Source organism: Capricornis sumatraensis, chromosome X, assembly GCF_032405125.1.
Source record: "Capricornis sumatraensis isolate serow.1 chromosome X, serow.2, whole genome shotgun sequence".
Classification (NCBI taxonomy): Eukaryota; Metazoa; Chordata; class Mammalia; order Artiodactyla; family Bovidae; genus Capricornis; species Capricornis sumatraensis.
The window spans coordinates 126,459,940-126,474,151 of NC_091092.1; the positions used below are offsets into that span (position 1 = coordinate 126,459,940).

At 39.1% G+C, this 14,212-nt stretch overlaps 1 protein-coding gene across 1 annotated transcript in view; it reads left to right on the forward strand.

The window, feature by feature from the left end:
- The window catches only part of MAP3K15 (mitogen-activated protein kinase kinase kinase 15), a 142,440-nt gene that overhangs the window by 78,011 nt on the left and 50,217 nt on the right, over window positions 1-14,212 (forward strand). Inside the window, exons 7-8 of the mRNA XM_068962887.1 lie at window positions 9,563-9,733; window positions 13,874-13,986. Of these exons, the coding sequence (XP_068818988.1) occupies window positions 9,563-9,733; window positions 13,874-13,986 (284 nt within the window). The remainder of the gene's footprint in view (window positions 1-9,562; window positions 9,734-13,873; window positions 13,987-14,212) is intronic.

The following is a 14,212-nucleotide window of genomic DNA, read 5'->3' on the forward strand; positions in this document are numbered from 1 at the left end:
TTGTGAAGTTTCTCTATGAAGGCCTCTTTCTTCCATTCATCGGTACTTGGAGCAGGCTCCCGCTATGGAAGCTATCTCAGCTCTCTGCTCACTCTGAAAGGTCCGTTTTTCTCTGGAATTTATTTAATTAAGGTAGTTCTTCCTTTCATTCAGTATAGTTTTTATATCGTCTGTATTTTTATTGTTACCCCAGGAGTTGAAGGCCTGTCACATTCTCCTACATCCTGATAAGAAGCAGAAGTCTCTGAAAAAGGTTTTTCATGGGCAACCTAAGGAAAAGTTTGTTCTGAAAAGCATACTGCTCTAATGAGACCTTTTGCTTTTAATTCTTAGAGCTGGCTTAGAAGAAAGTTATTTTGGAACTCTGTCTCCCACTCTATAAAATTTCTCTCACAGATACACAGTATAGAACACAGAGAGGCAGAGAGGACGATTCGTGACAAACCAGTGCTCCTGCAGACCTCTGGCTCACAGTAACCTTGTGAGGCAAGCAAAGCCAAACATACTGTTCAAGTGAAGAACTGAGGTACAGAAAGGGCAAGTACCTTGTTTCAAATTCAGATGGATAGTGCATGGTATGAAAATAACTGGAATCTAGCTTTATATATTTCTAGTGCAGTATTCTGTTTTTTCTCCATGCATTTTGTTGCATCAGTAATACGTGAATATGTTTATGTATCCTTATGAAAAATTGAAAAAATACATTTAAAGCAGTTGTCCCTTGTAATTCTAATCTGTGATCCCACTTGTATTCCAGAAATAACCTCTCTTGTCAGTTTGGTATATGTCCTTTCAGATAATTTTGTCAGCTTTTACATGCTACTAAACTGTCATACCACAGGGTTTTTAAAATACAAGACCATGCAGGAGATGTTCTGTTATTTTCTTTGTTCACTTAGCAGTCAGTGCTTGGAGATCTTTCCATGTCAGTACATTTAGTCCTGCTCAGTTTATCATATCTTTAATAGACACTTTTTCTTTTTAGCAGATCCAGTTCTAAGCCCTGGGGCACAGCAGAAAATAGACAAAATAACAAAATCCTTCCATCTTGGAGCTTATATTCTCAAGTAGGGGGAGATAATTTAAAAATAAGTAAAATTATGAAAACAGGTTAGGATGATAAGGAGGGGCAGTGAGTCCGGGAGATGGCAATAAGTTGAGTGCTCAGAGAAGACCTCACTTATTAGAGAGCAACTTGGAGAAAAGATCAAGAAGAGATGAGGGAACATATTATGTAAACTGTGGGGGAAGAGCCCTCCAAGTTGAGGGATCAGCATGTAGAACATCAGAGCAGCTAGAGCAGAGCAAGTGATGGTCAGGGGAGAGGGTAGTAAGAGGTGAGGTTGGAGAAACAGTGGGGACCGGATCTTACAGAACCTTGTCAGGCCTCATAAGAGAATTGACAATTGCTCTGAGATGGGAACCACTGGGGGGATTTTTTTTAAAAAAGATGTAATTGACATATATATATGAGTTTCAAGTGTACAACATAATGATTCAATATATGTATATTGTGAGTGGCTTCCCTGGTGGCTCAGACGGTAAAGCGTCTGCCTACAATGTGGGAGACCTGGGTTCAATCCCTGGGTCGGGAAGATCCCCTGGAGAAGGAAATGGCAACCCACTCCAGTACTCTTGCCTGGAAAATCCCATGGATGGAGGAGCCTGGTTGGCTACTGTCCATGGGATCGCAAAGAATCAGACACGACTGAGCGCCTTCACTATCACTATATATTGTGAAATTATCACCACAGTAAGTCTAGTTAACATCCATCACCTTACATAAACAATCTTTTTCTTGTTATGAGAACTTTTAAGATATCTCTTAGCAATTTGCAAATATGCAATATAGTAGTAGTAATTATAGTCATCATGCTGTACATTATATCCCCCAAACTTACTTATTTTATACTTGGGAGTTTGTGGTCTTGACCCAGTTTACTGTTTTGCCCACCTCTCACCCCCTCCCTCTGGCACACCAATCTGTTCTTTATACCTGTGAATTCAGTTTTTCATTTTTAGATTCCACATATAAGTGAGATTATACAGTATTTTTCTTTCTCTCTTTGATGTACTTCACTTAGCATAAGGCTCTCAAGGTCTATCCATTCCTTACTTTTTTATAGCTGAATACTAGTTCATTGTGAACATGTGTATGTATGTGTTTGTGTGTATGTATATGTGTGTATACACACACACATCACATTTTCTTTATTCATTCATCTGTCTGTGGACACTTAGGTTTTTCCATGTCTTTGCTATTGTAAAGTATGCTGCAGTGAACACAGGAGTGTGGGTATCTTTTTGACTTAGTACTTTTGTTTCCTTTAGATAAATGCCCAGAAGTGGAGTTGTTGGGTCATAGAGTAGTTCTGTTTTTAATCTTTTGAGGATCTCCACACTGTTTTCCATAGTGGCTGCACCAATTTATATTCCCACCAACAGGGCACAAGAGTTCCCTTTTCTCCACATCCTCACTAACATTTGTATCTCTTGTCTTTTTGATGATAGCCATTGTAACAAGTGTGAGGTAATATCTCATTGTTTTTGCATTTCCCCAGTGACTAATGATGTTGAGCATCTTTTCATGGACCTGTTAGCTTATCTGTATGCCTTCTTTGGAAAAATGTTTATGAGATCCTCTGCCCATTTTTAAATCAGATTTTTGGTGGTTTTTTGTTTTTGTTGTTGTTCTTTATATATTTTGAATGTTAACTTCTTATCAGATATATGATTTGTATGGAAAGTTTTGAGAGACATGTTCAGACTTAGAGTTTAGCAGGATCACTTGGACTGCTGTGTTGAAAATAGACTGTAGAGGGGCAAGGGTGGAAGCAGAAAATGATGGTGACTTGGACCAGGGTGGTCATTGTAGAATTCATGAGGAGTAGGCCATTTTTTGATATGGTTTAAAATAAAAACCAACAGATTTTGTTGAGTGAACAAAAGGTGTTAGAGTAATGAAACTTAACTCCAAAGTTTTTGGCTTGAGTAACAGGAAGAATGGATCAGCCATCATTAAGATGAAAATGACTGTGAGAACAGATTTGATGGGACAATTGAGAGTTTTGTTTTGAACACACTAAGTTTGAGGTATTAGACATGCAAGTGAGATGCCTAGAAAGCAGTGGATATAGAAGTCTGGAGTTTAGGGAAGTGCTCTGGGCTGCAGATAGAAATGGGGGCATCGTCAGAATATATATAGATGGCTTGAAAAATCCTGATGCTGGATAATATCACCAAGGGATCTGGTGCAGTTACTGATGAAAAGTCCAAGCATTGTGCCTAGGGACACTCCAGTGTTAAAAGATCAGAGCAATGAATGGGAACTAGAGAATTAGATTGAAGTAGAAGGAAAATTTAGGAAGTGTGGTATTCTGCAAGCCAAGGAAGAAGGTGGTCCAAGGAGCAGGGAGTACTCAATGGTCTAATGCTGCTGGAAGGTCAAAGACAAGGGCTGAGAATTAATCAGTGGATTTAGCAATGAAGAAGACATACTGAATCAGACTGTCCAGTATTAGATACTGATGCCTGAATCCCATCTCCACAGATTGATTTACTTGGTATGAGGTACAGCCTGGACAGCAAGGTTTTTAAAGCTCCCCAGTTCATTCTAGTATGCACCCAAAGTTGAGACCCTACTGTCTTCATTAACATCCACTCTTAAATTGTGAAATGGTCTTGTTATCAGAAACAGATGTGGCTGGACTGATTATACACAGAAGTATTTATCTGTAGGCTTATTCTTGGATACTTTGGGATGTGAAAATAATAAGCAGATCTGAAAACTGATTATTAACCACCAAAGGGATTAGCTATTTAGCACCTATCTGAAAGTGGCTTTTAAGCTGAAAATCCCTTTGCTTTTTACTTTTTGCAAATGTTTGATTCTTTGTTTTGTTTATCCTCAAAAGACCTTTTGTTGTGAGTAACAGGGGTAAGTTTCAAGTTAATGAAAAAGTTCGAGGGAAATCTTGATGTAATTGATCTAAAGAAAACCAACCAAACAAACTTGGACTGAAATCAATAATTAAGTATTTAAAAGAGTTAAGTACATTCTTTTCAGAATCTGAACACCTCAAAAGTTGGCTCATAACAGTTATAGAAATTTTGTGCTACATTAAAGCTTTAATTGTTTTCATTTTCTCACAACAGACTCTAGAAATTATTTAAATGCTTTAGTAAATTTGAGTTGAGTTGGTAGCTGTTGGCTCTTAAAAATTAAAGCATATCATGGGTAGGCTGTTCATCAAGTGATCTAGTTCGTAGGCTGGTAAAGTTGGATTCTATGGCCAAAGAGAGGAAGGATTCAATGTATTAGGACAAGACCAAGATAGAAAATAGAGAAAGTCTGAGTTGAAATAGAAGCCTAATTATTGCAGGCTTCCAGAAGGGTGTCAAGTGTCTAGATTAGCCCTTCTTAGCCCAGGTTGGGTTCCAAGAGAATTAAGACCTAAGGCATTCATTGTATTAACTGAATAAACTCATACTTCTTTAATGGTGCTATGTATCATCCTTGGGAGAATGGAGAAAATAGTCACTCAGATAATCAAATAATTTTCTCTAGGGTTTCTCTAGCAGAACCCCAGTTGAGAAAGGCTGTTTTAGGTACTAATCTGTCTTTTTGGATGGCATAAGTAGTCTTTTGAGGTACGGGTCCTCAGGAAAGAAAGCATAAAAAAGAGCCTGTTGTAAAATTGCCCAGAAATTAAAAAGAATAATCTCTTTATTAGAATAGTTCTTAGTAACATAAGCACAGGAACACCTTGAACAAATCTCAGCAGTGATTTTTTTGGACAATTTAATGTGTATCTTTCCAGACTTTTGTCTCTGCACATAAACTTATGTGTAAATAGTGTTTACTACAGAGTGTGATTGTGCTATTCATTTAGTTCAGCAATTTTTTTCCCCTTGAGCTATTATGGATGTTCTTCTATATAATTACATATGGATTTGCTTCTCTCCAAGGGTTTTATGATATTCTGTAGTTTGGTTGTTACAAAATATATTTTACCACTCTTCTGTTAATGGATATTTGGATCATCTCCAGTTTTTCACTATTGTGAACAATGCCATAATAAACATTTGTTCAAAAATTCTTAAAAATATATATGTATATATGTTTCTATTTCTATAGTATAGATTCCAGAAGTAGAATTGTTAAGTCAGGATTATTACCGTCCCTTTTTTTATTATATAAATTTCAAATATATTCAAAAGTAGAAGGTAACATAATGAACCCCCGTTTATTCCTTATCAACCTCAATAATTACCATCACGAGCTAGTTTTGTTTCCCACTCCCACTGACTCCCCCTACCCCAACACTGGGTTAATTATGAAGCAAAGACATGACATTTCAATGATAAATATTTCATCTATAAGATATTGTCCTAAAGATTAAGAAATTTTTGTAAAATACCATCACAGTTATCATGCCTAAAAATTAGCCATAATTCCTTAATATCAGTGTTCAGATTTTCCAAATTGTGTGTCTTTTTTCTTTTTAATAGTGAGTTTGTTTGACATGATCCAGACAAAGTCTACACATTGCATTTTGTTGATAAGACTCTTAATTCTTATCAACTTTTCTGCTCTTATTTTTTCTTTTTCTTCTTGTCAAAGAAGCATTTGTCATATAAAGTTAGAAAATTTCTGGGTTTTGCTGATCATATCCCTGTGGTATAATTTCGTAAGTCCCTCTGCTGCATGCCCCCCAACCCCACAATTCCTGTAAGTTGGTAGTTAAATCTGGAGGCTTATTTCAGATTCTGGTTTGAATTTTTAATTTTTATTTTATATTGGAGTATACTTGATTTATAATATCATGTTAGTTTCAGGTTTACAGCAAAGTGAATCAGTATACATATGCATATAGCCATTCTTTTTCAGATTCTTTTCCTGTATATGTTATTATAGAATGTTGACTAGAGTTCCCTGTGCTATACAGTAGGTCCTTGTTGGTTATCTATCTCATATATAATAGTGTGTGCATATTAATCCAAAGCTCTTATTTATCCCTCCTCCCACCATGTTTCCCCTTTGGTAACCATAAATTTGTTTTCGACATCCGTAAGTCTGTTTCTATTTTGTAAATACGTTCATTTGAATCATTTTTTAAAATTGAATTCCACATATGAGTAATATCATATGATACCTATCTCTTGCTGGCTTACTTCACTTAGTATGATAATCTCCAGGTTCATCCATGTTGCTGCAGATGGCATTATTTCTTTCTTGTTTATGATTTGCCAACTAAGGTCCATCTAGTCAAGGCTATGGTTTTTCCTCTGGTCATGTATGGATGTGAGAGTTGGACTGTGAAGAAGGCTGAGCGCCGAAGAATTGATGCTTTTGAACTGTGGTGTTGGAGAAGACTCTTGAGAGTCCCTTGGACTGCAAGGAGATCCAACCAGCCCATTCTGAAGGAGATCACTCCTGGGGTTTCTTTGGAAGGAATGATGCTAAAGCTGAAACTCCAGTACTTTGGCCACCTCATGCAAAGAGTTGACTCATTGGAAAAGACTCTGATGCTGGGAGGGATTGGGGGCAGGAGGAGAAGGGGACGACAGAGGATGAGATGGCTGGATGGCATCACTGACTCGATGGATGTGAGTCTGAGTGAACTCCGGGAGATGGTGATGGACAGGGAGGCCTGGCGTGCTGCGATTCATGGGGTTGCAAAGAGTCGGACACGACTGAGCGACTGAACTGAGCTGAATATTACATAGTACATATATAGCACATCTTTTGTATTCATTCCTCTGTTGATAGACATTTAGGTTGCTTCCATGTCTCAGCTATTGTAAATAGTGCTGCAGTGAATATTGGGATGCATGTATCTTTTCAAATTATGTTTTTCTCCGGATATCTCTCCAGAAGTGGGATTGCTGGGTCATGTGGTAGTTCTACTTGTAGTTTTTTAAGGAACCTCCATACTGTTCTCCATGGGGGCTGTACCAATTTACATTCCCACCAACAGGGTAGGAGGGTTCCTTTTTCTTTACACCCTCTCCAACATATATTGCTTGTAGCTTTTTTTGATTATATCCATTCTATCTGCTGTGAGGTGATACCTCATTGTAGTTTTGATTTGTATTTTTCTGATAATGAACGATTTTGAGCATCTTTTCATGTGCTTTTTTCACCATCTATCTGTTCTTTGGAGAAATGTCTATTTAGGTTGGTTTGGTTTTTTTAAAGACTACTTAATAGTTGATTGTGTACTTCATCTGTTTTTTCTTTTTGTGATGCTAGTGGCCCTTGATGATCATTTCCTAGATCCATTACTTTGTTAGAAGTTGTAAAATAGTAATATTTGAATTTTATAATTAATTCCTGAGTTAGTAGCACAAAAACTTTATAAAGAGAAATTTTCCCTCATCAGTGACTTGGTTACAGTTTGTATGGGAAAAGGAAGCTGTATGCTTAATTTTGTCTTGATCATTTTTCAAAAACAGTGACTTGGTTTATTAGAATCCTCTAAGAGTGACCAGTGAGGTTTTATAAGATCTTTATGAACTCACAGTTTTAGTGATAATTAATGTATTTCAATGCTTTATAGTTATTTTTCTTCTTAATGCTCAAATTGTCCCCTCTTTAGCCAAAAACTTTCAAGTTGGCTCCTGAGTCTTTGATAAGAGTTTAGTAGCTTCTTTGTTTCTTTGTGGGTTAAGATGTTCCAGGATCATCTTAGACATATGTTGAATCAGTGATTCTGTCACGGAGTCTTGGTTTCTTTAGTGAGAGATGAAGTTTACAGACCCCAGTCAGGGCTTGAAGGTTCTTATTGCTACTGAGCTGGTCATTGCTTTGGACCTTTTTGGTAGATAGAGCTGGGGAGACCACCTCATGAATTCCTACTGATATTCCAATTCAAATTTAGGACTATAGGATTTTTGCTTCTTTGATTTTGTATTTATTTCTTCTATGCTGAAAATTCTGGTTCTTAATGATACTAAATTAATATTTTTGTATTCTTTTTCAAAACACCAGTACTGTCTCATCACTTGGACTTCCCAGGTGGCTCAGTGGTAAAGAATCTGCCTGCCGATGCAGGAGACACAGGTTTGACCCCTGGGTTGGGATGATCCCCTAGAGGAGGAAATGGCAACCCACTCCAGTATTCTTGCCTGGGAAATTCCGTAGGCAGAAGAGCCTGGCAAAGAGTCAGACATGACTGAGCACACACATACACTATTATCACTTATATAGTATGCTTACTGGAAACTATATAAGATTTCTTCGCATTTATATTTTTTCCTTAGGTTATATCCTCTTGGGAAAATACAGTTGGATTGTTGTGTTTGTAAATCATGTGATAAATTAGTTTCTCTTTTGTGGGTAAGCTGTCAACCAGATGCATAGGTTCATTTGTTTTGCCCCAGCCACAAATTCAGATAGTATGTTCATTAGCAAACTCTCTTTTTAGGTAAAATTTTAAGAATTGTCTCATTTTTAAAAAGAATCATGTAAAAATCTTATGTAGTTTCAAAGCCAAATTCCAAGATGTATTAATGGAACTTTCTATCTGTCTCTGCCCTCTTCATCATGTTTTTTTTCCCTCAACCTATCAGTAGCCATTTTTCTTACCTTTTTATTTTCTATTTTGAAGAAATGAAAGGAGATACATTTATTATTCACATCCCCCCCTTTTTAAATAAAAAGGTATATTCTGTGCACAGTATTCAACACCTTGCTCTCTTGTCTTAACAGGATGTTCTGGAGACTTCTCCATAGCAGTATTACATAGAAGTTGCTTCATTTCTTTTTAGAAATGTTTAATATTTTGTACTATAATATGAATAGCATTAACCATCATTGACTTAATCAGTCCTCATTACTGATGGACATGTGCTTTCAAACCTTCACAGGAACACTTTTAATATTTCACAGCCACAAACTCAAGATATTTTGTGGCAAAAAAATTTAACAGCTGTCTAAGGAATCCATTTCTTGTGTATAAAATGAAAATTTTACCATATAATGTACTAATAAAGAAGACTGTGATCTGTGAATATATAAATAATTTCTGATTCTGATGAGTATAACAGGAATTACTGGTGGGGTCATTCCCTGTTTGAGGATGGCAAGACATTTCAGGTCAAGGAATGCCAAGATATATTTCTAAATTCATCTTGGCTTTCTGGATTTGGGGACCCTGCAGCTTTTCCAAAGGAACCTTGTGTCAGACTATCTCATCCTCATGATTCAGGCTTAGCTTCTGAAATCTTTACTCTCCATCCAGCAACAGGAAGATGCCATATTTTTTTTTCTGTCTTTCCAGCATTGATCTGCATACACTTTCATCCACAGTCTAGGTCTAACTTAGAAAAAGATCAGGTAAGGACTGCGTATGATTTAATGAGACTTACTGGTGTGGATCTTAAGCACTTGTTTCATTTGAATATGAAAAATGAAAGATAACTTAAATTTTTTCCTGTTAAAGTACAGCATCCTTGCACCAGCCTTTCACAGAATGAATGCATATATAGATATAGACATAGATATATACACTCTGTGTCTTGAGTCAGACGTTTGTCATCTTATGACCGAATCTTTCAGGAGAAACAGCTCAGGTGATCGTGAGAAGGCCCTGCAGGTCATGCTCCAGGTTCTGCAGAGCTGTGACCACCCGGCCCCCGACATGTTCTGCCTCTGTGGGAGGATCTACAAGGACATCTTCTTAGATTCGGACTGCAAAGATGATGCCAGCAGAGACAGCGCCATCGAATGGTAAACTGGCCGCCTTTGTCAGTAACACATGCATCTTTGCAAAGAATAGAATTGCACAAGCTCAGGGTCCAGGTCTTTTCCCTACATATGTGTAGCTGCCTGTTTGCTGGCAGTAAGAAAGATGCCATACACGTGGTCTGGGAATTTCCAGATTCTTTTTTCCAAAAGGAAACCATTAGAAACAGCATTTTCTGCTGGTGACACTCTTCTCACAAGTTCATGCATTTATAGGGGCAAGGAAGCTCAGCACCCTCCTTCCCAGCTCCTCCTTCCAGAACCTTGTTCCACCACCATCATGGCATCCTCCTCTCAGTGAGCTGTTCATTTCTTATTCATTTAATCATTCAACAAATGTTTTCTGAGGGTTTACTGCATGCCAGGAACTCTTCTAGATGATGGGGATAAACAGCAGATCTGAAGCCACACCCTCATGGACCTTGCATTGCTGGTAAGGAAAGTCAGACAAACAAATACAGTAAAATAGAATATCAGCTGATGGTGAGGGCTTTGGGGAAAAGTTAATCAGGGACAAGGGAAGGGAGGGTTGGGAGTTGTCAGCAGTTTTATATAGGATGCTCAGTGAAGGTGAATAAGGTATAGGTGGTGAGGGAATGAGCCTTGCAAATGTGTTCCAAAAGTGGGGTGGGGGACAGCAAGAACAAGAGCTGAGGGGGATCTCCTCAGCAAAGACCCTGAGAGGAAGTATGTCGAGTACGTGCAAGGATGATGAGGCAGGAGCAAAGGGGAGAGTGGCAGGAAATGCAAAAGAAGAAGACTGTTTTACTCAGAGTGAGACGATACAGTGCTGGGTGTTCTGAGCAGAGGAGTGACAAGATCCGAGCTGCATTTTAACCAGAGGACTCTCACGGCTATGCAAAGAATACATGTTAGGGGTGTGTCAGCTATCATTTACAAGCCTCTCCAAGACCTAGTGGCTTAACACAAGGGTTTATGATTTCTCATGATTCTGTGGATTGCCCAGGCAGTTCCTCTGCTGATTCTAGTCCTGAAGTGCTGAACTCATCCCTAAGGTTGTAGTCATCTGGAGAGTCAGCAGGGCTGAAAGGTCCAGGATGGCCTCAGTCACATGTGACAGCTGGTGCCGGCTGTTGGTGGGAGCCTCCATTCTCTAGCAGTGGTTTTAGTCCTGCCAGACCAGCTCCCTTATGTGGTGGACAGCATTCTAACAGAGTGAATGTGGAAACCAGAAAGCTTCTCAAGGCTCAGGAACTCTCACAAGGTCAGTTCTGCCACATGTTCTTGATCAAAGCCAACCACATGGTCAGCCCAAATTCAAAGGAATAGAGACACAGATTCCACCTGTGAGAGGGAAACATGACAAAGGCATGTGCTTAGTGGTTTGGCAGGGGTTGTGGTTATTAAGTAAACTACCACGTGGATGAGGGATGACAAAGAGAACAGTTAGAACCTCAGAGAAGAGCTGATGGTTGCTTGAACCAGGGTAGTAATGATGAAAACAATGAGATGTCAGAACCTGGGTGTATTGGAAGATAGAGCGTACAGACTGCATCATCCATTTCCATCGCAAGAGCTCTTGGTACCGCTGTTTGGTCTCATTTCATTCTGACTGCTCCCTTTCCCCCTCTTCTTTGCTTTCCTTCTATACAGGTTGGACTCTGTCCTCTCCCCTCTTCTCTTCATCTACGCTGTTCCCTGGTAATCCCAGTCACTCCCACACCTTGGACTGTAATCAGTCTCCAGCCCAGCCCCTATCCTAAGCTTTGGCCCCACGTTGCACTCTTTGATTACCTATTCTTTCAAGCTGGTGCTGGTGTTTAAGACTCAACATGTCTAAGACTGAAGCTATTCCCTCCTCTCCATAAGGGATGGCTTCCATTGTCTCGCTCTCTTACCACCATTCTTTAGCCTTCTCCGCTTGTACTTTTGCTTAATGTTTGGTGACTTTCACTTACTTATCTCCCCATACAGTCATTTCCCAATTCCATCCCTTCTGTGAGCCTTCCCTTCCTCCCTAACCATCCTTTCCCATCAACACCACCCTCAGTCAGTGCCTTTTTTTTTTTTTTTTTACTTTCTTTCCAGGAATGTTCTAACAGTATCCCAGGTAGGTTCTCTGCTTGGTGTCTGTAAAGTGTATCCTTCATAGATTAATAGCTTACTTTTCCTGAAGCTCAAAGACCCAAAATACCTCTCCACTCCCTACTAAATACAACTTCAAACTCATAGATCACTGTTCTGGGTGCTCTGCAGACTTTCTCCAACCTGCCCCTAGTCCTGTTTCTCACTACTTGATATATGTCCACATAAACTGGAGTTCCTTAGGAGCTCCCCAAACTCCCATCTCTGCTCTTGCCATTTTCTGTGCTGGGGATTCCATTTCTAAATCGCTGCTGTTACAATTCTGTTCATCTTCATGCTGCATCTCAAGCCTCTCTGTCTGCTATGAGTCCCTCTAGATGGATTTGTGTGGTTTTAGGTTATTTGCCACCCATGAAAATCAGTATTTTCACTAGTTGTGTGTAGATCTTACCTCTTTCACGGTATAGGTTCTTAGAGGGCAGGGACCTTCTTTTAGTCTTAGTTAATCCCCAGTAGTACCCAGTGCACTGCATGGTAAAGAAGAATCGCTCGGGGTGTTGAACGGAAGGGGAACAGAGGAAAATAATCGGCAGGGGCAAAATAGAAAGCTGTGTTCCCACCACCGTGGCCAGAAATTCAACCCCCAGGTCAGGAAATGACTGCCTGTGGCTCCCTCAAGGAAGTCATCAGAGCCCTCTCCGTGCAGTTCGAAAGGTAGTGCTGTGGGTACAGGAGCACATGAAGCTTGATCTTCTGGTCAAGGCATGCTGGCTCTGGTGAGGCCATGGGGATCGTCTCACTCTCAGAGATGTGGAACGTGAGGCTCAGGGAGGCAGGGAGCCAGTCCAAGGTCATGGGACTGGATAGACACAAACCTGGGACTGCAGTCCTGACTCCGAATTAGAGACTTGTCTGTCCCCAAGCTGGGCCTATTTGATTTATGGGTAAGAAACATAGGGAAATCACCTTCTCTGCCCTCTTCCCAGGTAGCTTTCCATAATAAAAGAAAATGGAAAAAAAAGTCACATACAGTAGGATATGGAATTTAAAATCCCCAAAACATAGCAGGAGTGGGAGGGAGAGAGCGTTCAATTTTATTGGAATTTTGTTGACTGAGGTTGGAAGAACTTTCTTGATGTCCTTGGCTCCACTTGAGGGTACTTGTATCATGCCACAAAGTTCACAGAATCAGATTTTAACTGATATCATGATATGATCAGATTTAACTGATAAGTTCTCCCTTTCACAATGAATGTTTTGTTGGTGCTTAATCCTCCTGTTGTCACATGAGTGATAAAGTCACTGCTGGTTTACAAAAAAACATTTTTGTGTCATTACTTCATTGATCAGATTCTTTTTTCCCTGATCTTGATAGTCATACTTGATCATGGAAGAGAAATACATTTTTTAAGTGTAGACAAATGATAAATAAGAAAATTTTAAATGGCATGGTGAACCTTTCAGTGTAAAAATGGCACTCACAGTTTAGGGTCTTGTTCTTTATCCTAATGTAAACCATCACTGCCCCTTTTCTCACTTTATGCCACTGTTCTTTGGGATGCATCATTTTGGCAGAACTGCTTCTTACATGAAGAAATAATTCCATTTTGTGATACAAACAAACAGACGGCCTACAGAGAAAGGGCCTATACCTGTTGAGATTTCCATGAAATAAAAAATGCTCAGTGTGCAAATGGAGTATAACTTTAAAAATGATAAGTTGACATTGTGGCTCACTTTCGGAGGTAGAATTATAATAAGTTTTACATTTCTTTTGTACACTTTAATATACTTTCCTTATTTTATACAATGACCACAGCTTTTCTCCAAAAGCTATCTGATGAAGAAAGATTTTAAAACTCCCTAGTGCTATTGTGTTGCTATTATGACATTTTTAAGAACCTATCTGATTGGTGCATGTAGCTATCTGTAAAGATGGGCAGGGAGGGGCAAAGAGTTGGAAAACAAATTAGAACAGTAAAAATTCTCATGAGAAGATTGATACGTGCTATTATTTACACTTTTTTTCTTCCATTATAATCTGATATAAAGGGAGTTTTGGTGCTTCTATAATTACAGGTATCACAAAGGGTTTGCGCTCCAGCCATCTCTTTATTCAGGAATCAACCTTGCGGTATTGCTGATAGTCTCTGGACAACAATTTGAAACTTCCATGGAACTGAGGAAAATAGGTAAAACTGTTCATGACCGCACATGTGGATATGCTTTGACAACACAAGTCCAGCATTCAAAATTATGCTCAAATAACCAGCATTAGGGGACTTCCCTGGTGGCTCAGTGGTAAAGAATCTGCCTGCCAATGGAGGAGGCATGAGTTTGATCTCTGGGTTGGGAAGATCCCCTAGAGAAGGAAATGACAACTCACTCAAGTATTCTTGCCTGGGAAATTCCATGGAC